Below are 18,947 nucleotides of genomic sequence, written 5' to 3'. Positions count from 1 at the left end.
GTGCTGCAGAGGGTCTGACCCTGGGACCCGCGCCCCTGCTAGGAGGCCACACTGTCTCCCTGAGATGCAGCTTGGCCTAGATTTACAAGCCCGACGGCCTGGGTTCAAATTCCAGGTTCACCACTTACAGGCTGTGCAGCCTTGGGTCACTGTGACACTTTTCTGGGGCCCCCTCTCTGTTCAGTGGGGGAGGGCAGAATACCGGGGGAGGCGGGGTGAGCACCCATCACACGCTTAGAACAGGGCCTGGGCGTAGGAAGCTGCCACTTTCCCAGCTTCCCGAGCTCCCGGATCACGGTGGCCTCTCTTTTCCCACCACAGCCTTAGGAGGGGCAGCGGAGCGGTGTGGGTGGAAGCAGAGGCCACCCTGTCCTCCCCCAGCCCAATGTGGGGCACGGCTCCCAGTGTAGCCTCTGTCATCCTCCTCAATGCCCTGCATTTATCCAGGATCTTTAAAGCGAAAGCTGCAGGGGAGGGTAATTAAGTTTAATAGGAGCCGCTGTCGATTTAAAGCCACAGGGGGGAAGTAATTAGATTTAACAGAAGCCGCGGCTTTCTGAACCAAGACACTCAGCGTGGGGGTCCCCGGCCTATAAAGCTTTCGAGATGATGTCTTTTTGTAAAGACTTTCCTGGTGACATTTTCTGCACGCTCCGTCATTAACGCCAGTCACCGACTGGGGTATGAACATGGCCTTTGCTCATTGAAATTCATTAGGCCTGGCATTGCTTTCTCCCTTGTCTCCCCTGTTTGCCCTCCCGTCGCCCCTGAGCTCAGCCAGTGTGGCTTTTCCCCAAAACCAGCCTCCTGGGGCCCCTCACCCAGAGATGGGGGCGGAGGGGTTGGAGGAACAGTGAGAAAGAATGTGTTGAGCCATAAGCCCCCTAGGAGGACCCCTCTTTTTCCCGCCGGGCATTCTCTGGACGCGGTCTTCTTTTTACGAGCCCCATCAGAACAGCCATCCAGTTTGCGGGAGCCACTGCATTGAGTGGCCCCAACTTCCCCAGCTGGTGCCTGTCCCCACCCCCGCAAACAGCACACCCTGGCCCTGCAGAAGCGCTCAGGGACCCAAGGACCGGACCTACGGCAAAAGGCCCCTCAGAAAAAAAGGAGCCTCCCTGCGCCGTGCACCCTGGAGAGTCACTTTCCCGATCCGCAGCTTGCGAGCCCACCCTGCCCGCGAAAGGCGCCTTCACCACGATGGCCCTTCCAGGCTCCATCTCCGGGGACTGCCGCGGGCCGGGCCGGGAGGAGGCGGGACGGCGACGGGGCGCGGAGCCAAGCCGGGCCGAACCCGGGGCTGAAGCGCCATCTAGCGCTCGCCCGCGCGACCCCATTGTTCCTCTGAGAGCGGAGGTCGCGCCCGGTCCCCAGTCGGGGGACAATTTACTGGGGTAAAAGCGCGGGGGAGGCGGGGGTCGGTGCGGGCAGGGATCGCGAGAACAGAAAGCCGGAGAACGTGAGAGGGTCTGAGCTGCAGGGAAAATTCTAGTGGACGGCTTTAGCTCTGGAGCTTTGAGGGTTGGGACCCTGGCGGGAAGTAATGGATGTGGACTTCTCGGGGAGAGGACCCCAAAGCCGAGGCGAGGCTTTTCCGACCGGGAGTAAAGGACGGGAAGCTCAGCGCCATCCCCCCCCGCCCCCCGATCTTTGATCCCGGGATTCTGCTCCGCACCCCTGCTAGCGCCCCGCGACCGGCGCATTCCCCGGGTAGCCCGTGGCCTGGGGGCTGGGCTCCGTTGTCTCCTTGATTTCTTTGCAAAACCAACGTCGCCCAGCCGAGAGCGACCTGGCCGCAGGCCTCGCCCCCGCGCCGCGGGGAGGAGCTCCCCCTAAGTCTCCGGCGAAGCGGGGCCTCCTCCTCCCCCAGATCTGGGCGGCCTGGGCGGGGTCACCCGGGCGGGGCCCAGGGAGAGGCTGAGTCGGGGGCGGGGTGTGAGTGGGTGTGTGTGGGGGGCGGAGGGCTGATGCAATCACGATAAGAAATGCTTGGTGTCGCGGGTGAGACGCGCTATATAAGGTCGCCGGCCTCGAGCCGCCGCGCCGTCGGAGCTGGAGAGCCGAACGCCCACGTTCCCGGAGCACACGGCTGCCTCCTGTCTCGAGGGCCGCGCCCACCCCGCCTCCGCACGCTCAGCTTCGCAGGCCCTCCCGGCTGCCGCCCGGCCTCCCGCACCCTCACCGCTCGATCTGAGCCCCGAGCCCCAAGCCCGAGGGAGGTGCCATGCGGAGCGCTCCGAGCCGGTGCGCCGTGGCCCGCGCCCTGGTCCTGGCCGGCCTCTGGCTGGCTGCAGCCGGGCGCCCCTTAGCCTTCTCGGACGCCGGGCCGCACGTGCACTACGGCTGGGGCGAGTCCGTCCGCCTGCGGCACCTGTACACAGCGGGCCCCCAGGGCCTCTCCAGCTGCTTCCTGCGCATCCACTCAGACGGGGCCGTGGACTGCGCGCCGGGTCAGAGCGCGCACAGTGAGTGCCCGCCGGGTCCCCCACCCGTCACGCCTCCCCTTCTTCCCTTTACCTCCTTCGGCTCCCGCGAGCTCCCCACTCCCGGGAACCCCAGGTTTTGGCACTAAGGCGTTCCACTCCCTCCCCGGACCCCCCGACAGCGGGAGGATCTGGCGGAGGGGGGAATGGGTGCATGGACTTACTGCACCCACGCGTTACCCTCCCCTTCCCCCCTCGGCTCCTGCGGACCCCACCACCACTCCCGGGAACCCCAGGTCTTGGCACTAAAGGCGTTCCACTCCCTCCCCGGGCCCCCAGACATCGAGAGGAACTGGGGGATGTGGGGGGGGGGGGGCACGGGCCCGCGCACTCACCAACCATTTCCACGTGTTGTGGGCCCCGCGGGCTCTGGCTGCAGTTTTGTGCTGTCTTCCTGCCCAGGTTTGATGGAGATCAGGGCAGTCGCTCTCAGTACCGTGGCCATCAAGGGCGAGCGCAGCGTCCTGTACCTCTGCATGGGCGCCGACGGCAAAATGCAAGGGCTGGTAGGTGTCTCCAGCCGGCAGGACGCGCTGGGGCGCGGGCCTGCGGGCGAGGGGGGCGCGCTGGATCAGAGCCAGGGTTTCCTTGCTTCCTCCGCCGGGGTCCCCATGGAGCTCGGAGGGGAAGGCTGCAAGGGCCGCACTAAGCTAATGTCCGACTTTCTAATATGGAAGTTTATGGCTGGAGAATGCTTGAGACCCGCCTTTGCATTTCCACTTGAACCAAAAGCGGGTCCAGTCGGACGAAGGAAACCCATTTCTCGGCTCTTTGACGTTAAACGGGGAAAGACACCCCCCCTCGGGCCTTTTCCGCTTCTGCCTGTGCTTGTGTGGTGCTCGGGCCCCCTCCCCCTCTCCCTGCATTATTTTAAAAGAAGGGGGTGGGGAGGAAAGAAAGAAGGGTATATCCACAACTTGGGTTGTGTTTTTTTTTTTTAAGTCAACCTTCAAATAAGTCAGAAGAAAAACCGCACTTGGGATCGAAGAGTTTTTTTACATTGAATTTTTATCCACTGGAAAAACTGATTTTTGCAGCCGCGTTAGGGTAATATTGCAGTGGCCGTGCTCATCCTCCGGTCGGGCTCACCTGAACTGCAAAGGCTTTTTTGGGTGGCGGGGGGCAGGCTGGGAAGGCCCAGGTAACCACAGAGGTCTCAGGGCAGGAAGTGAGCAGATGCCGGGTCTCTGGTCGCCGGAACAAAGGCGGAGAGTTCAAAGGGAGCCCGCGCCCCCGGGCGCGCAGAGGAGGCTGTGTGAGGTCCCGGCCTGGCGTGGGGCCTCAATGCAGCCCCGCTGGGCCGGGGGCTGGGATGGAGGGGCAGGGGCCAGGGGGGTAGGGAGGGGACCACTCCTCAAGGGATGCCCCACCATCCAGAAGAGACGGATGCAGATGCCCGCCTTTCCGCAGCGCAAATCTTTTTTTGTGTCCCCCCAATTTTCTGGTTCTGGTGCCCGTTTATTGTTTATCCATAGATAAATAAACCTGCCTATTGCAGGCTTTATGGCAGTCCTGCGTGAAAGGACAAGAATGGAGGCAAAGAAAGCTGATACCCAAAGCGACTCCAAACCCGCAGTTGCCACTTTTGTGACGTTTACTTATGGGGGTGGGGTGAGGGCGCCGCTGGAGGGAGAGCGGCAGGGGCGGATGGGTCTAACCCACCATTCCAGTCCAAACTGCGGGGTGAGGGTCTCCTCACCTAAAATCCTGTTCTGCCTCTCGATCCCGTGGTCACGATTTAGCAAAACTTGAGGATTAAAAAAAAAAAAAAAAAAACACAAAAAAACACAAATTCCACATTCTTCTAGAAACTGGAAATCATTTCATTTTCTCTATGGCAAATGAGATGCTAATTTCTCCCAAAGAATCAGCAGAGTGAAGGAGCTGCTCCATTTGGTTTCAATTCCCTTGTTTACCAATTTGCATTTCCCCGGCGGTCTGGTGGCCTTATTCCTCCGCATGGGTTGCTTCCCTAGATGCAGGCCTTATCAGGGCCTTATCTAAGCACAGCGCTCACCCACCTGCAGTTCAGCGACCTTTGTAGGCTTGGGCAGAAATGAGACTGGGTGCCTCCCAGCGTAGTTTATGGCCCCAGCCCTCCTGGCTCCCCGCCTTTGGCTGTCCTCTGTGTCCCCAAGATGTAATGACCCTCTCCAGTTTGGGACACGACTTGCTCATTCTCTGAGTTCTGGAACCAGGGACTGCTTTCCTTCCTTCTGGCCACCCACGGGGTGGCGGCTTCTTCCTGGCCTGGGGGGAGGGGGCTGCCTTTATCTCCCCGATCCTGGCAGGCTGCCTGGAGGGCCCCAGCTACTGAATAAAGGAGCCAGAGGGCTGAGGTTTCTCTTACCAGGGCACCAGACAAAAAAAGGCTCAGAACCGCAGTCATTTGGGCCTAAATGGGGAATAGGTTCTTTCATCTGGGCCCCAGATTGGATTAGTCCTGATTCTTAATTAAAAGACTGATCCAAAAAGGATAACCTAGCTTAGCAATGTCTCCCAGTGTGCCAGTGGAATACAAGGGGCTTTTTCATGGCAATAATTATAATGTAAGGGGATGGGAAGCATGTGTGCCTGTCATGGCTGTGATTTTATGGATATTTTGCTCAGACCAAGACTAAGTTTAAAAAGTGACGTGATTTAGTGAACGAGATAAAGGATCTATGTAAGGTATATATAGATATTGAGAATATACATAAAACACATGAAGTCTGTGTGTATAGTTGAAGGTTACAAAGTATAAAGGTAAATAAGGTACATATATATGTATAATATATGTTTAGTATATAGGTTTAATGTTATATTTAACATGCATTTAATATGATATAATTTATTAAATATTTACCTACTAATACAATGTGATGTATGTGTAATGAGTATATTAATATAACAAAAAGCTTTCTACTTCGTATATGTGTATATAACATTATACTAAATATATATAAGTACCTATATATTTATATATAAAGTATATGTTTAGTATATATGTTTAACGTTATATTTAATACACATCTAATACTATATAATTATATATTAATACAAAATAATATGGTTAATGAGTATATTACTATAACACATGCTATATACTTTATATAAGTATATGTACATTATACTAAATACATATAAGCATATATATATAAATATGTGCTTTTTACACCTTCATAGTTTATAAGCTTTATATAACCTTTAACTCTGTACACACACACACACACAGATACACACACAGACACACACACACACACACACACACACACACACACACACACACGGCTAATGGTGTGGACCCAAGTGGCGGTATGTAGCACGCATGCTCACCTGGCTCTGGTCTCTCTACCACCTCTGCCGGTGTCACACCCTGCTGGGCACCCACTGACGCTTACAAGCTGCCTCTTTGCTCTGCAGAGTCAGTACTCGGCCGAGGATTGTGCTTTTGAGGAGGAAATCCGTCCGGACGGCTACAACGTGTACTGGTCCAAGAAACACCACCTCCCGGTCTCCCTGAGCAGCGCCCGGCAGAGGCAGCTGTTCAAAAGCAAGGGTTTTCTGCCGTTGTCTCACTTCCTCCCGATGTTGTCCACCATCCCAACAGAGCCCGATGAAATCCAGGACCACTTGAAGCCCGATTTGTTTGCTTTGCCCCTGAAAACAGATAGCATGGACCCGTTTGGGCTCGCCACCAAACTGGGAGTGGTGAAGAGTCCCAGCTTCTATAAGTAACTAGAGGCTCTGTCCTCCTCCCACCCCACCCCCAGCCCCTGGAGACCAGGACCCCAGGCCTGTGGTGCTTGCGGACTGGGTTTTCTACAAGTATGATCCTGAGTCCAGGTTCTATTTAGCTTTAGGAAGAAACATTTAGAACTTGTACATAGACCAAGTTTTACATTGGCTGTGCCAGTTTCTAGTGGACAGACTTGTATGATCATAAAATTGTAAGCCTTCCATCCTACCCGTCCAGCTGCTACCTACCCCAGCCCCCCAACCCTGCTGGACAAGTCGCTGTGCTGCCCTGGTTCTGCTTGAATACCTCCACTGGTGGGGAGCTCACTAACGTTCTTATGCCAAGTTGACATTCTCTGCAGTTCTCTCCCATCCTTTCTAGCAGGGGCAGCCAGAGGAAAAGCAGTCATTTTTGACTCACGTACAGGTGATCACCTTGGTGAAACCCCAGGTAAATTTGACATTATGGCATGTGAAAATTGTTCCAGATCTCAACGCCAAGGAGGCCCACTGGCCCTCCCCAAGCCCCTCCGGCAGAGAAGTAACTGGGCGCAGGCACTGCCCACCAGGCTTCAGGAGCAGGGAGAGCGCAGAGGCCCCCTCCAGCCTGGGTGTAAATCTTGAGAACTCCCTGCTTATGGCTGGTTCTGGGATGGGTAATCTCCACGGGACCCCTTCGCAAGCTGCCCAGGGCAGATAAGGCAGTCTACCCCCCTCCTTCCCTACCCCCTAAAGTGCTGGTCCCAGCAGCCCGTCCCTGTCACAGCCGCTGGGGTTTCCAGGGAATGGGATCTCTGGTTGTGTGGATTTCACTCGAGGCCCCCTAGAGATGGAACCCCACTGCCCCCCTCATCCCTCGCTCTCCCCTCACTTTGGGGGCTGACTCCCTCCTCACACTCTGGGATGTTGGCCTGAAAAGGGCAAAATGCTGTCTTCCGGCAGCTGCTTCGCTTTTTCCAGCCCGTGGTCCCTGGTGTGGGGTCATTCTGTGAATTGGGACTCAGCAGCCTCACACCTTAGGTAAACCCAAACATTTCATCTCAAAGCCAGAAAAAGGAAGATCTGAAAGCCCCCCATCTCTCCAGTAACTTGTAAAAGCCGCGTGGAGATCAGGTCCTTTCCCCAGCACTTGGTTTCCACTGTGATATTTATGAGTAATTTATTGTGTTTGATATGTACATCTCTTTATTTTCTTACTTTATTTATACCCCCAAATGGTATTTATGTATGTACACGATGGTTTTTTTCTACATTAAAGCAGACTTTGTATCAAAAATTGTTGGGAATATTTGTGGAACTGGGATATTTGGGAGGAAGCCGGGGGAGGGGAGGAGGCACTTGGCTGTGTGTTGGCTCTGTCTGGGACTCTGATATTTGGGGGCACGTGTTCCTGAATGTTCTAGGATGATGAGCAGCCTCCCCATCCTCTACTCAACAACACATCAGTAACCTCCCCTACCCTCCATCGTGACAACCAGAAATGTCCAAAAGTTGCTGCGTGTCCTTGGGGGACAAAATCACCCCCTGATTGGGAACCACTGGCCTACACATACAGGGTTTCTTTTGTCCAGTAACAAAGCAGGTGGTAATGTCTATTCACGGCCCAGCAATAACCCAGGCTGTTTTCTGTGACCCTCATGGTGTCTCTGTCATGTGGCTTTGTGGTCTCAGCAAGGCTGTGTGCCTTCAGCTGAAACTTTTGTCTGTTCTCCAGCCGGGGACAAGGACTCTGCTGCCTTGGCCTCATGTGCAAAGCCAAAGCTTTCTTAGAAATTTCCAGCAGATTCCACTTACATCCCAGGGCCACCCCCAGCTGCAAGGCAGGCTGGGAAAGCAGTGTTAGGTGGGGCACACTGCCATTCTGATCAAACGGGGTGGGGGGTGTCTGTTACCAAGGAAGAAGGGGGGTGGGGGACGGTCTCCATGGGGCAACTAATTCAGGACCTACCTCCTAAATGCAAGTACAGATACATGGATTCAGCTGCTGAAATGTGCATTAAAAGTCAAGACTGGGCTTCCCTGGTGGCGCAGTGGTTGAGAATCCGCCTGCCGATGCAGGGGACACGGGTTCGTGCCCCAGTCCGGGAAGATCCCACATGCCGTGGAGCGGCTGGGCCCGTGAGCCATGGCCACTGAGCCTGTGCGTCCGGAGCCTGTGCTCCGCAACGGAAGAGGCCACAATAGTGAGGCCCGTGTACCACAAAAAAAAAAAAAGTCAAGACTGACGGGCTACCAGGGGTCAGGGGTGGTGTGAATGTAAAGGTGGTGCTGGGACAGCTTTGTATCTCCCTATCTCCCTGATGGTGGTGGCATCAAATCTACACGCATGATAAAATGCCAAAACTACACTCGTCTTTGACTGACCTCAATTCCCTGCTTTTGATGTAGCACCAAGGTTACTCAAGAAGCAGCCCTTGGGGAAAGCTAGGCAATGGGGACACGGGACCTCTTTGTACCGACTTTGCAGCTTACGGTGAATCTGTAATTATTACAAAATAAAAAATACAGCCCCCTCACCAACTGCCAAGCAAAAACAACCTGTTCTCTGACAACATAAAAACCACAAATGTTTGCTCCTCAAGCTGTCCAGGTCACAAATGCAGCGTGGATAAGTTTTGAAGGCTGGGCAACAGACTGCCGGGGGCTGTTCGTTCTTAGCTGAGTCTCAATTTCCTCATCTGTAAAATGGGCCGAGGGTGGGATGAGAATGGAGCTGTAGCACACTGCCTGGAGTGGGCATGTGTCTTCTTCACTCGCTCAGCAGGGGATTACTGGGTGCTTAGGTGGGGCCCTTAAGATGATTGAGATCATTGTTAAAGTCTATGAAAACCATTTCACCGGGCACCTCCTACCCCACCAGCAAGGGGTCCCCACCCTTTAAACCACCTTTCACACAGATGTCACACCCAAGGCGCTCAGAATTGACCCCTGCGATTTGCACATCAAGAGGCCCCCTCACTGTTTAACGCCCCAGCCTTCCTGGGCAGGCACAACTGCATGATGCTTGCTGACAGAGCATCCTCTAGCCCTGTTTTACAGATGAGGAAGTGCCAGGACCAGAGAGGGCAAGGCACGCATCCAAAGTTGCACAGCCCAGAGGCAGCCTGGGGGAAGGGCTATGGGGTCAGGCCAACCCAGCAAGGAATCCTCAGGCCATTAACCTGCTGCGTGACCTTGAGTCAGTCCTGTAGCCTCTCTGAGTCTGCACCCTGGTGCTGACGGTGAGATGAACAATGTCTGCCTTGCAGAACTGTTGGGGAAATCCAGTAGAATTTTGTCTGCAAGATCCCGTTACATGCTGGGCTGCCAGCGACATCAGCCCTCACAAGGGCTAGAACTCTCCACCCTGAACCATTATTTCCACTGGTTCTCAGATTTGGCTGTGGATGAAAAATGTCGTCTGCCATATCAGTAAACAAAGGATGTTGCGGCCATCAAGCCCTCAGACACTGCAGTCGCCTCCTCCCCAGACTGTGCTCCCTAAGGGGATTCGGGATGGAGAAAAGCCGGAAGCGGGCCCTAGAGAGCTAAGGTGCACATCAAAGGAATGATTTCAATCAGCCCAGACTCTTCCATCTCCCCGCACAGAGAAATGTTGCACTAAATTCATTAACTTGACATGTCTGGTTTTTCTTTAAGTAACAGTAGTATTTTGATGTCTAAGGCTTTGATGTGACTACCTGGGTTTTGTGGTTTTTTTGCCGGGGCGTGTTTGGAGCAGTCCCTCAAAGCTATCTGAGAGGCTCAAGCCCTCAGAAAGGCCGCAGAATAAAACATAATTTTCAACTTTAAGGTAGTGCATTTTTTCAGTTGACAGGATGCATATTGGAATCCCCTGGGCTATAACTAGACCCCAGCCCTGGAGATCCTCGTTTAATTGGAATGAGTGTGGCCTGGACATAGGGATTTTTTTTTTAACTGGAGTATACTTGATTTACAATGTTGTGTTAATTTCTGCTGTACAGCAAAGTGGAATTTTTTAAATATTCTTTTCCATTATGGTTTACCATAGGACACTGAACATAGTTCCCTGTGCTATACAGTAGGACCTTGTTGTTTATCCATCCTGTATATAATAGCTTACATCTGCTAACCCCGAACTCCCCCCACCCCGACCCTCCCCAAGCCCCTCCCCCTTGGCAACCACCAGTCTGTTCTCATGGACAGTAGGAATTTTAAAACTCCTCTGCGGTTCTCCTCTGCAGCCCAGGTTGAGGACCACAGGGAAACAAGGAAAATGAAAAGCCTCCGTCCCTGGAACCTCCTCCCTACAGCATAGCTGGCAATGAGTAAATGCACAACCTTGTAAACTAATTCACACTAGAGTGTTGATGGTTGATATGCTTTCCCTCCAGGTCACATTTTCACTTGACCTGGTGACCAAAGAGTCATGATGACTGTCTCTATGGAAGATGTGGGCACTCTGGCAGGAGATAGGGAAGAATATTTTTTTGAGTCTGTCTCTTAGCATCCACTCACCTGCCTTACCTCCCTAGGAAGGTAGCCTTGCCCTCTTGCTGTCTTTCCCTTCCTACCTTAGATAGTGTTGTCAAATTTAGCAAATAAAATTCAGCATGCCCAGTTAAATTTGAATCTCAGATAAGCAACGCTTTGGTTTTTTTTAGTATTAAGTATGTCCCGTGCAATATTTGAGACATACTAAAAAATTATTCATTGTTCATCTGAAATTCACATGTGACTGGTGTCCTGTATTTTATCTGGCAGCCCTTGCTTTAGCTCCACACCATTGACATGGGGGTCCAATAAGGAGGGAGGACCAGGGGCAGAAAATGGCTCATTTGGACAAGCCTGTCCAGTGGTCAGAGCCCAGAAGCAGAATTCGAAAGACCCCAGGGGCAGGGAAGCCTTGGGAGAATCCCATTCTTTCTTCGGGTTCGTTCCCGTCTGTAAAGTGAGAATCCCTACACCCCCTCAAGGCCTGTGGCATGCTGGGCCTGGGCCCAGACCCAGCATCAGGCGTCAGCGTCTCTGTGCGTCTCTGTCTCTGTTTCCGGGCACTTTCCTGTTCGTGATGACAAGAAGGTCCCCAGCAGCTTTGGCTTCTTTTCTGTCCTCCTGCAGCCTCGGCAGGGGTCACACACAGTTCTCTCCTACCAACAGCTCCAGCAGGAGTCCCAGAATCAGGTCTGGGGGACCCGTAGCACGTCCCATCTTCATTCCACAGCCGGGGCCAGGATGCTCTGACTGGGTCAGCTCCATGTCACTTCCTCCAGCACCTGGAAGAGTCAGCCCCGCAAAGCTCTGGGATTGAGGGGGGTTGGTTCCCTAGAGGAAAACCCAGGGGGAGAAGAATTCCCTCTAAATGCCTACATTCACCATTTAGGGCTAGATTGAGTGAGCTTCCCTCTTCTGGATCAGGACATGCCACCTAGAAAGGATCCAAAAGACTGGGAGGTCTAAGAGGTGGGTGAGGATAGGGCCACCCAGGATGCAGAAGCTGCTTCCCCCCAGTTAGTTACAGAGGACAGGACAGCCTACCTGCGCTACCAGACTGCCCTCCCCCACTATCAAGGCACCCGAGAGGAGGCTCAACTCCGGGAATGGGGAGGGGAGGTGTATCTTTTGCAACTGTGGGGAGAGACAAAGACAGGGAGAAAGGTGGAGAGAGACCGAGAAGGGGAGGGAGAGGTGGGGGAGGGGAGAGAGAGGGGCGGGAGGGGGACTGGGGGACAGAGAGTTTTCTCAGCGGCTGTGCTCTGGGTGTCCCAACACACACACACACACACACACACACACACACACACACACACACACACACACACACAAGTCCTCACTGCCTACTGATACCAGACCCTTAACACTCTGAGTGTGGAGGAGAGGAACCTTCCTTTTCCTTCCATCTTTTGCTCCCCCACCCACTTTCCAAGTAAAATCGTCTTAAGTCTTCCCTCTGCAAAAGTTGAGTCCCACGTCAGATGTTACTGTTTTTGATTCACTGAACAGGATCTTTCTCTTTATTTTTTATTTTTTTAACACCTTTATTGGCGTAGAGTTGCTTTACAATGGTGTGTTAGTTTCTGCTTTACAACAAAGTGAATCAGTTATACATACACATATGCTCCCATATCCCCTCCCTCTTGCGTCTCCCTCCCACCCTCCCTATCCCACCCCTCTAGGTGGTCACAAAGCACCGAGCTGATCTCCCTGTGCTATGAGGCTGCTTCCCACTAGCTCTCTGTTTTACGTTTGGTAGTGTATATACGTCCATGCCACTCTCTCACTTTGTCACCGCTTACCCTTCCCCCTCCCCATATCCTCAAGTCCATGCTCTAGTAGGTCTGTGTTTTAGGGGTAGGACGGAAATAAAACACAGACCAAATAGGATCTTAAAGAACGCATGATAAAGATAGTCTCGTGTATTTAGCCCCGGTGTGTGTGACCAGTCCGATGCGCTTTCCTCTCTGAAGTTCCAAGCCTTCTTCTACTTTCTTTCTCTCCAGAGAGCTTCCTTTAGCCATTCTTTATTGGTAGGGTTGCTGTCAACAAATTCTCTTAGTTTTCCTTCATCTGAGAATGTCTATTTCTCCTTCATTCTGGAGCCACCTGGTCTTTGAAATTCTGTTATATGGCAGCCCTGCTGGACTAAGACAGAACTCAATCTTTCCTCTTCCTCCCCCTCCTCTTCCTTCCCTCCTTCCATCCGTCCATCCGTCCATCCATCCATCCATCCAAACTTCCTTCCCGCCTTCCTTCCTTCCTCCCTCTTAACTTCCTTAACAACTTTAAGTTTCCTCCTTGCCTTCTCCTCCTCCCATCTAGAGTTTAAGGCAAATGTCACCAACTGCCATCCTTCCCAGAGGCTTATGTGTGCAGGGGACATCTCTGGAAGGAAGTACAGGAAGCACATAACTGTAGGATATATATATCCTGTACATATATCTCTGCACGCAGAGGAAATGCCACACGAGGAAATGGGAGACGCCGGCTGCCAGCCACGGAGAGAGGCCTCAGCAGGAATCAAACCTTGGACCTGCCGCCTCCAGAACAGAGACAATTGGCTTCTGTTGTTTAAGCCTCCCATTTAAAAATTTTTATTGAAATATAGTTGATTTACAATGTTGTGTTAGTTTCAGGTGTACAGCAAAGTGATTCAGTTATACATACATACATAGCTATCTATTCATTTTTAGAGGCTTTTCCATGATAGGTTATCACAAGATGTTGAGCATAGTTCCCTGTGCTATACAGTAGATCCTTGTTGTTTACCTATTTTATATATAATAGTGTGTGTATGTTAATCCCGAACTCCTAATTAATCCCCCTTTTCCCCTTTGGTAATCATAAGTTTGTTTTCTATGTCTGTGAGACTATTTCTGGTTTGTAAAGTTCATTTGTATCATATTTTAGATTCCAGATATAAGTGATACCATATGGTATTTGGCTTTTTCTTTCTGACTTACTTTGCTTAGTATGAAAATCTCTAGGTCTACCCATGTTGCTGCAAATGGCATGCTTTCATTTTTTTATGGCCGAATATAATAATATTCCATCATTATATATATATATATATATATCACATCTTCCTTATCCATTCCTCTGTTGATGGGCCCTTAGGTTGCTTCCATGTCTTGGCTATATTGTGAATAGTTCTGCTGTGAACATTGGGGTGCGTGTGTCTTTTCAAATTAGAGTTTTCTCCAGATGTATGCCCAGGAGTGAGATCTCTGGGATCATTTTACTACGGCACACTTAGCAAGCTAATAAATATCTCCACATACGTTGCTGAGAATGAAGTCCAGATGAGAGCATTTAACCTGGACTTAGCCCATTTTCTTAGCACCTAAGCCCCATGAGGCAGGTTTTAATGTTCATTTCCCGCTGTACCCCCAGCCCCAGGATACCCACAGACTCACTGATGTGATGTCAGCCTGTATCACTCACAGAACCACAGGCTATGGACCAGGAGCTCGCGGGGAGGCAGGATCCGGGTCTCACTCAGCATCTTGCGTCCTGGAGGCACTTGCTCGTGGGTGATGGAGGGAAAACCTAGGTGAGGAGGGGTCCTTTTGGCCAAAGGAAGAAGTATAACTTGGAGGGTGAGTCACGGGGGGGCATTCAGAGTCCTGGGGTCCTGCAGGTCCCTGGGAAGCTCCATCTGCCTCGGGGTGCAGAAGAGAATGCGGGGGCCATCATTACAGGAGTGCTGTCCGCCAAACACGCACCCCCTCCAGGCCAGGTGGGTGGGGGGCTGATGGACAGCTAAGAGGGGGAGTGGGGAGCCTGGTGAGGAGTCCTCACTGGCCACAGCTATGACACCAGCAGCAGAGCCTGGTCCTTTCTGGGCCTCCACCTTCCCGCCTGTAAAATGGGGGAGCAGGCTTGGGTCCCTGGCTTCCACATGAGATTCCTTTTAAAAAGGTGTGTGAAAAAAATATGGAAAAAAAAATTTTTTTAAAAAGGTGTGTATTTAATTACACTAATAAAGATGCACGGAAAAAGCAAATTCCATGGGCAAAAAGAAGTCCATCTTCCTCCCCCCCACCACCCCCGCTCACTGTCCCACCCATTCCGGGCTGTGTGCATTGCTACATCCGTTGTTGGTCCCAAGCCCCCGTAATCCCCCGCCGCACTGCTCTCCTCTCCCTGCCCTCCCCTCTCCCCTCTCCCCTCTCTCCATCCCACTCCATCCCTCTACCAGCCTCTCTGGCCTCCTGACGGCTCCTCCTCCAACCTGACCACTCACCCTTAGGCTCTGCCTGGAGTGACTGCACCCTCTCACTTTATGGCAGACCTTCCTGACCACGGCAACTAAACTAGCCTGCTTCCTCCTACACAGGATTCCGTCCTACGCGTGAACTGCTCTCAACACCACGGGCTGTGGAGGCACACGGATGCTGAGATGCTTTCCTTTCCTCTTATCAGCAGTACTCTAGAGATATCCTTGAATGTGTCTCTCCGTGCTCATCAGCAAGCATCTTCCAGGGTGCTGTGTTCATTTCCTGGAGCTGCCGTAACAAATGACCACAAGCCAGGAGATTAAAACAATGCCGATTTGTCCTCTCCCAGTTCTGGAGGCCAGAGGTCTGAGATCAAGGTGCCCGCAGGGCCCCGCTTCCTCCTGAGCTCTCGGGGAGGATCCTTCTTACCTCTTCCAGCTTCTGGGGGCTTCAGGTGTCCCTGGGCTTGTGGCCACATCGCTCCAGCCTCTGCCTCATCTTCTCCTCTGTGTGTCTCCTCTTCTGTGTTACAATGTAACACTTGTCATTGGATTTAGGGCCATGTGGATAGTCCAGGGTGTTCTCACCTCAAGATTCTTATATCTGCAAAGACACTTTTTCCAACTAAGGTCACATGCACAACTTCTGGGGTTAGCACTTAAACATATCTTCTTGGAGCCGTCATTCAACCCACGACAGATGGACAGACACACGAGGAATTGCATAAAAGGGCACGCACATTACAAACATTTCCAGAGGCTGCCAGACTGCATTCTCAATGTATCTACCCAGGGGCAATTTTAACACACACTTGGGCACAGACTCGGACTCATCAGCACCTCCGACCTCAATTTACTTTACGGGAGACTGAGATCAGGTGGTGACGGTACCACGCCCACAGCGCGGCAGACGCCAACCCGCCTGGGCTTCCCCATACACGAGGGCTGGTGGGGGTCACCTCTTTGTCAGCTGTTCTGCCCACAGCCCCTGGGCCCCAGGTAGAGTGACTGATACTGAAGCCTGGACCCCAACACCAGCCCCCCATGAAGGAGTCTGAGACCTTGGCGGGTAGCTGGGCCCAGACTCAAGCCGCCTGGCGGGGCAAAGCTCCAGGACATGAGTGCACCCCTGGGGGACCTGGAAGGCGGGGCTCCGTAACCCCGCTTCTCCCATCAGAACTGGGTAACCTGTCACTGGCCCACATTTTCTCCCATATGTGATCCGAGGGCTCCGAGCCGACAGGGGCGGTGGACCAAGGCCCCCTGATCAGTCCCTGGTGGGGGATGGGTAGGCAGGGGCTGAGTTGGGTTGTAACAGAGGTGTCTGCCCGGTGAACGGGCTGTGACGTTTGCCTCTTAGAAGCCGCGTACCCTTCCAGAGCCTCTGTGAGTTATGCTGATAAAGTCCATCTCCAAGGCTGCTTTTAAGAACGACAGTGGTGACCTACGAAGAGGCTCTGACACACAGTGGGTCCTTATCGTCGTTTTGGTGTCCCGGCTGGTGAAATGGAAGCTCCGGAGAAGAATGTTCCAGAACCCGTAGGAGGGCAGCGGGGAGGGGGTGCCTGAGCCCTGGCTGCGGGGCGGCGGCGGCCCGAGTGGGGCGGGAGCCGGTCCGAAGCGCAATGGCGCCCCCCGGTGGCGGGTGTGCGAATTGCCCCGCGCCGGCTGGAGACCCGGAGGTGCGTGTTCGCGGCTCCCGTGCTCCCCATCCTCTGTCTCGTCCTGTGGTTGGTTGATCAGCCGCCGCCCACCCGCCCTCTTTCGCAGACGACCCCCGTGGGAGGCGGGAGAACCTCGGATCGTGGACCCGGGGAGAGTGCGAGAGGAGAGGAAGGCTCCATCCCTTCTGCAGCCCGACATTTAAAATGTATTGTATTTATAATAGTTATGAATTTATTCTATTGCCCGCGTGCCAGCTACTCATCTTCTTCTTATCAACCTGCGAGGTGGATATCAGTATTCCTCCCATTTTACAGATGGGCAAACTGAGGCATGGCCAGGGGAATTCCACTAATGCCCAGTGGGTGAGACCGCATTTCAGATGCCGCAAAAGCTGGTTTCCAGGACCAGAACCAGCCACCAAGCAAGGGAGGGAAGGGAAGGCTGTTGAGGGCACTGCCCACCCTTTGCTGCCCAAGACCGCACTCTGGGCCTGACTGGGGTTCTTCCGGATGCCACCCTCCAGCTGGGGAGGAATGGGGTGGGGGGTGCGTGGAGGGGGAAGGGCTGCTGGTGCAGTAGAGGAAAAGTCCAGAGAGGGGTCCCCAGCCAGGGGGGACCACAGCCCCTGGAGGCGGACACTGGAGGCTCAGAGCTGAGGCCCCTTTGAAGAAAGGAACGGGTGTCAGCCCTGTGGAGACCTTAGAGAGCCTCCACAGGGGGGTCATGTGTCTTTTTCTTTTTTTAAAAAAATTTTATTTATTTTTTATACAGCAGGTTCTCATTATGTATCTGTTTTATACATATTAGTGTATATATGTCAATCCCAATCTCCCAGTTCACCCCCCTCCCCCCCTTGGTGTCCATAAGTTTGTTCTCTACATCTGTGTCTCTATTTCTGCCCTGCAAACCGGTTCATCTGTACCATTTTTCTAGGTTCCACATATATGCATTAACATACGATATTTGTTTTTCTCTTTCTGACTTACTTCACTCTGTATGACAATCTCTAGATCCGTCCACGTCTCTACAAATGAGGGGGAGGGGTCATGAGTCTTACACGCCCCCTATGCTAGGGATCGGAGCAGAGCTGGCTTGTGCCTTCGTCCATCACGTGGCCTCGGCAGGACACCCCCTCTCTGGAAGACCATGCCAGGCCTGGACCGGTCATGGCTTGGTCTGGGGCTCTACTTCCTCAACCACAGGTGTAGTATAGCTCTGAAGGGCTGGCTCCCATCCTGGTAAAAGATCTTTGAGCTCTGATAAAGAAAACCCTTTATCTCTTTTGGGATGACCGGGCAGGCCGTGGACAAACACAGCCATGGTGGCCTCTGGCCCCTCCTCCCTCCAAAGCTGAGGGGGTACCTCTCAGCCGCCCGCATGCCCTCACTTATTTATTCCACAGCCATCTTTTGGGCATCTACTCTGTGCTAGACCCTGTGCAAAGTAAGCTCTGCAGTTTTGGTATCTGCTAACACCCAAACGTTCATATTGTCTTTTCAAACTTTATTTACTTTGAAAATCACGGTTTTGGAGAAACCGCTGCCTGGCGCATACTGGAGTCTGCATAAGTGGGAAATAACCCTTCCCGGGTTAAGCCACAGCAACGGCAGTGTTTCTTTGTTTTCGCAGCCCAGCCTAGCCCAGCTTGACTAACACAAGGGTTAAGAGTGGAAAGTAAGTCTCCTCTTAGACTTCCACGCCCCGCTCACTGGAGGGCTTGTTGCCACATCTTTGAGCTACTTTCCCCAAATCTCTCTGCTTCTCTATCAGCATGTGACTCCCCTGAGACTGGCCCGGGCTTTAAGGAGGCAGGGAGTCTGGCCCTGCCTGCTCGGAGGACTCTCCTTTCCAGAAAGGCAGTGGCGGCCACCACTGTTTCTCCTTCCTGCATTGGGAAGCCATGGTTCTGTCCCTGTGGATCCCGGAGCCAAGCCAGAAAGATGGGTGATTAGAAGCTGGGGGGCCGGGGTCACACAGTATGACCCGCATCTCAGAGCTTGTCCCACACAGCACTGGCCTAGGCCGTTCAGCCTCCCAGGGATCCCTGCTGCCTTGGGGGTGGCGGGGCAGAGGCTCACCCCTGCTGGCCAGGGCCCTTCTGTAGCAGGTGGGTGTTCAGAGGACCCCTGTTCATGGTCACTAGTCACAGCTCAGGCCCCCACCCCTACCCCAGGTCTTTTGCTTTGTGGCTGCTGAGGGTTCCTGGGGAGGCAGGTGGAAAATGGCCCTTTGCAGGCAGGCTCCAGAGCGCCTCCTGCAGGGAAGGGGCAGAAGAGAATCCAGCAGAAAGCCTGCAAGGGCCTCAACCATTGGATTCTCTGCCCCCTGCCCCAGGGGGTCAAACTTGGATGAAAGCCTGAAAAGCACTCCTCTTTTCCAACTGTGTTTTCACTTATGTATGATGA

At 53.1% G+C, this 18,947-nt stretch overlaps 1 protein-coding gene across 1 annotated transcript; it reads left to right on the top strand.

Annotated features, from left to right (window-relative positions):
* Positions 1 to 2,212: 2,212 nt before the first annotated feature.
* Positions 2,213 to 7,471, top strand: FGF19 (fibroblast growth factor 19). Its single transcript, XM_059069197.2, has 3 exons — positions 2,213 to 2,465; positions 2,886 to 2,989; positions 5,886 to 7,471. Exons 1-3 carry the CDS (start codon positions 2,225 to 2,227, stop codon positions 6,198 to 6,200), a joined length of 660 nt encoding a protein of 219 aa, XP_058925180.1. The 5' UTR covers positions 2,213 to 2,224; the 3' UTR covers positions 6,201 to 7,471.
* The last annotated feature ends 11,476 nt before the right edge of the window (positions 7,472 to 18,947 follow it).

The sequence above is a fragment of the Kogia breviceps genome, chromosome 7 (assembly GCF_026419965.1).
Source record: "Kogia breviceps isolate mKogBre1 chromosome 7, mKogBre1 haplotype 1, whole genome shotgun sequence".
Classification (NCBI taxonomy): Eukaryota; Metazoa; Chordata; class Mammalia; order Artiodactyla; family Physeteridae; genus Kogia; species Kogia breviceps.
Note: the sequence above shows the minus strand (reverse complement) of the source record. Positions and strands in the feature narration are given on the sequence as shown.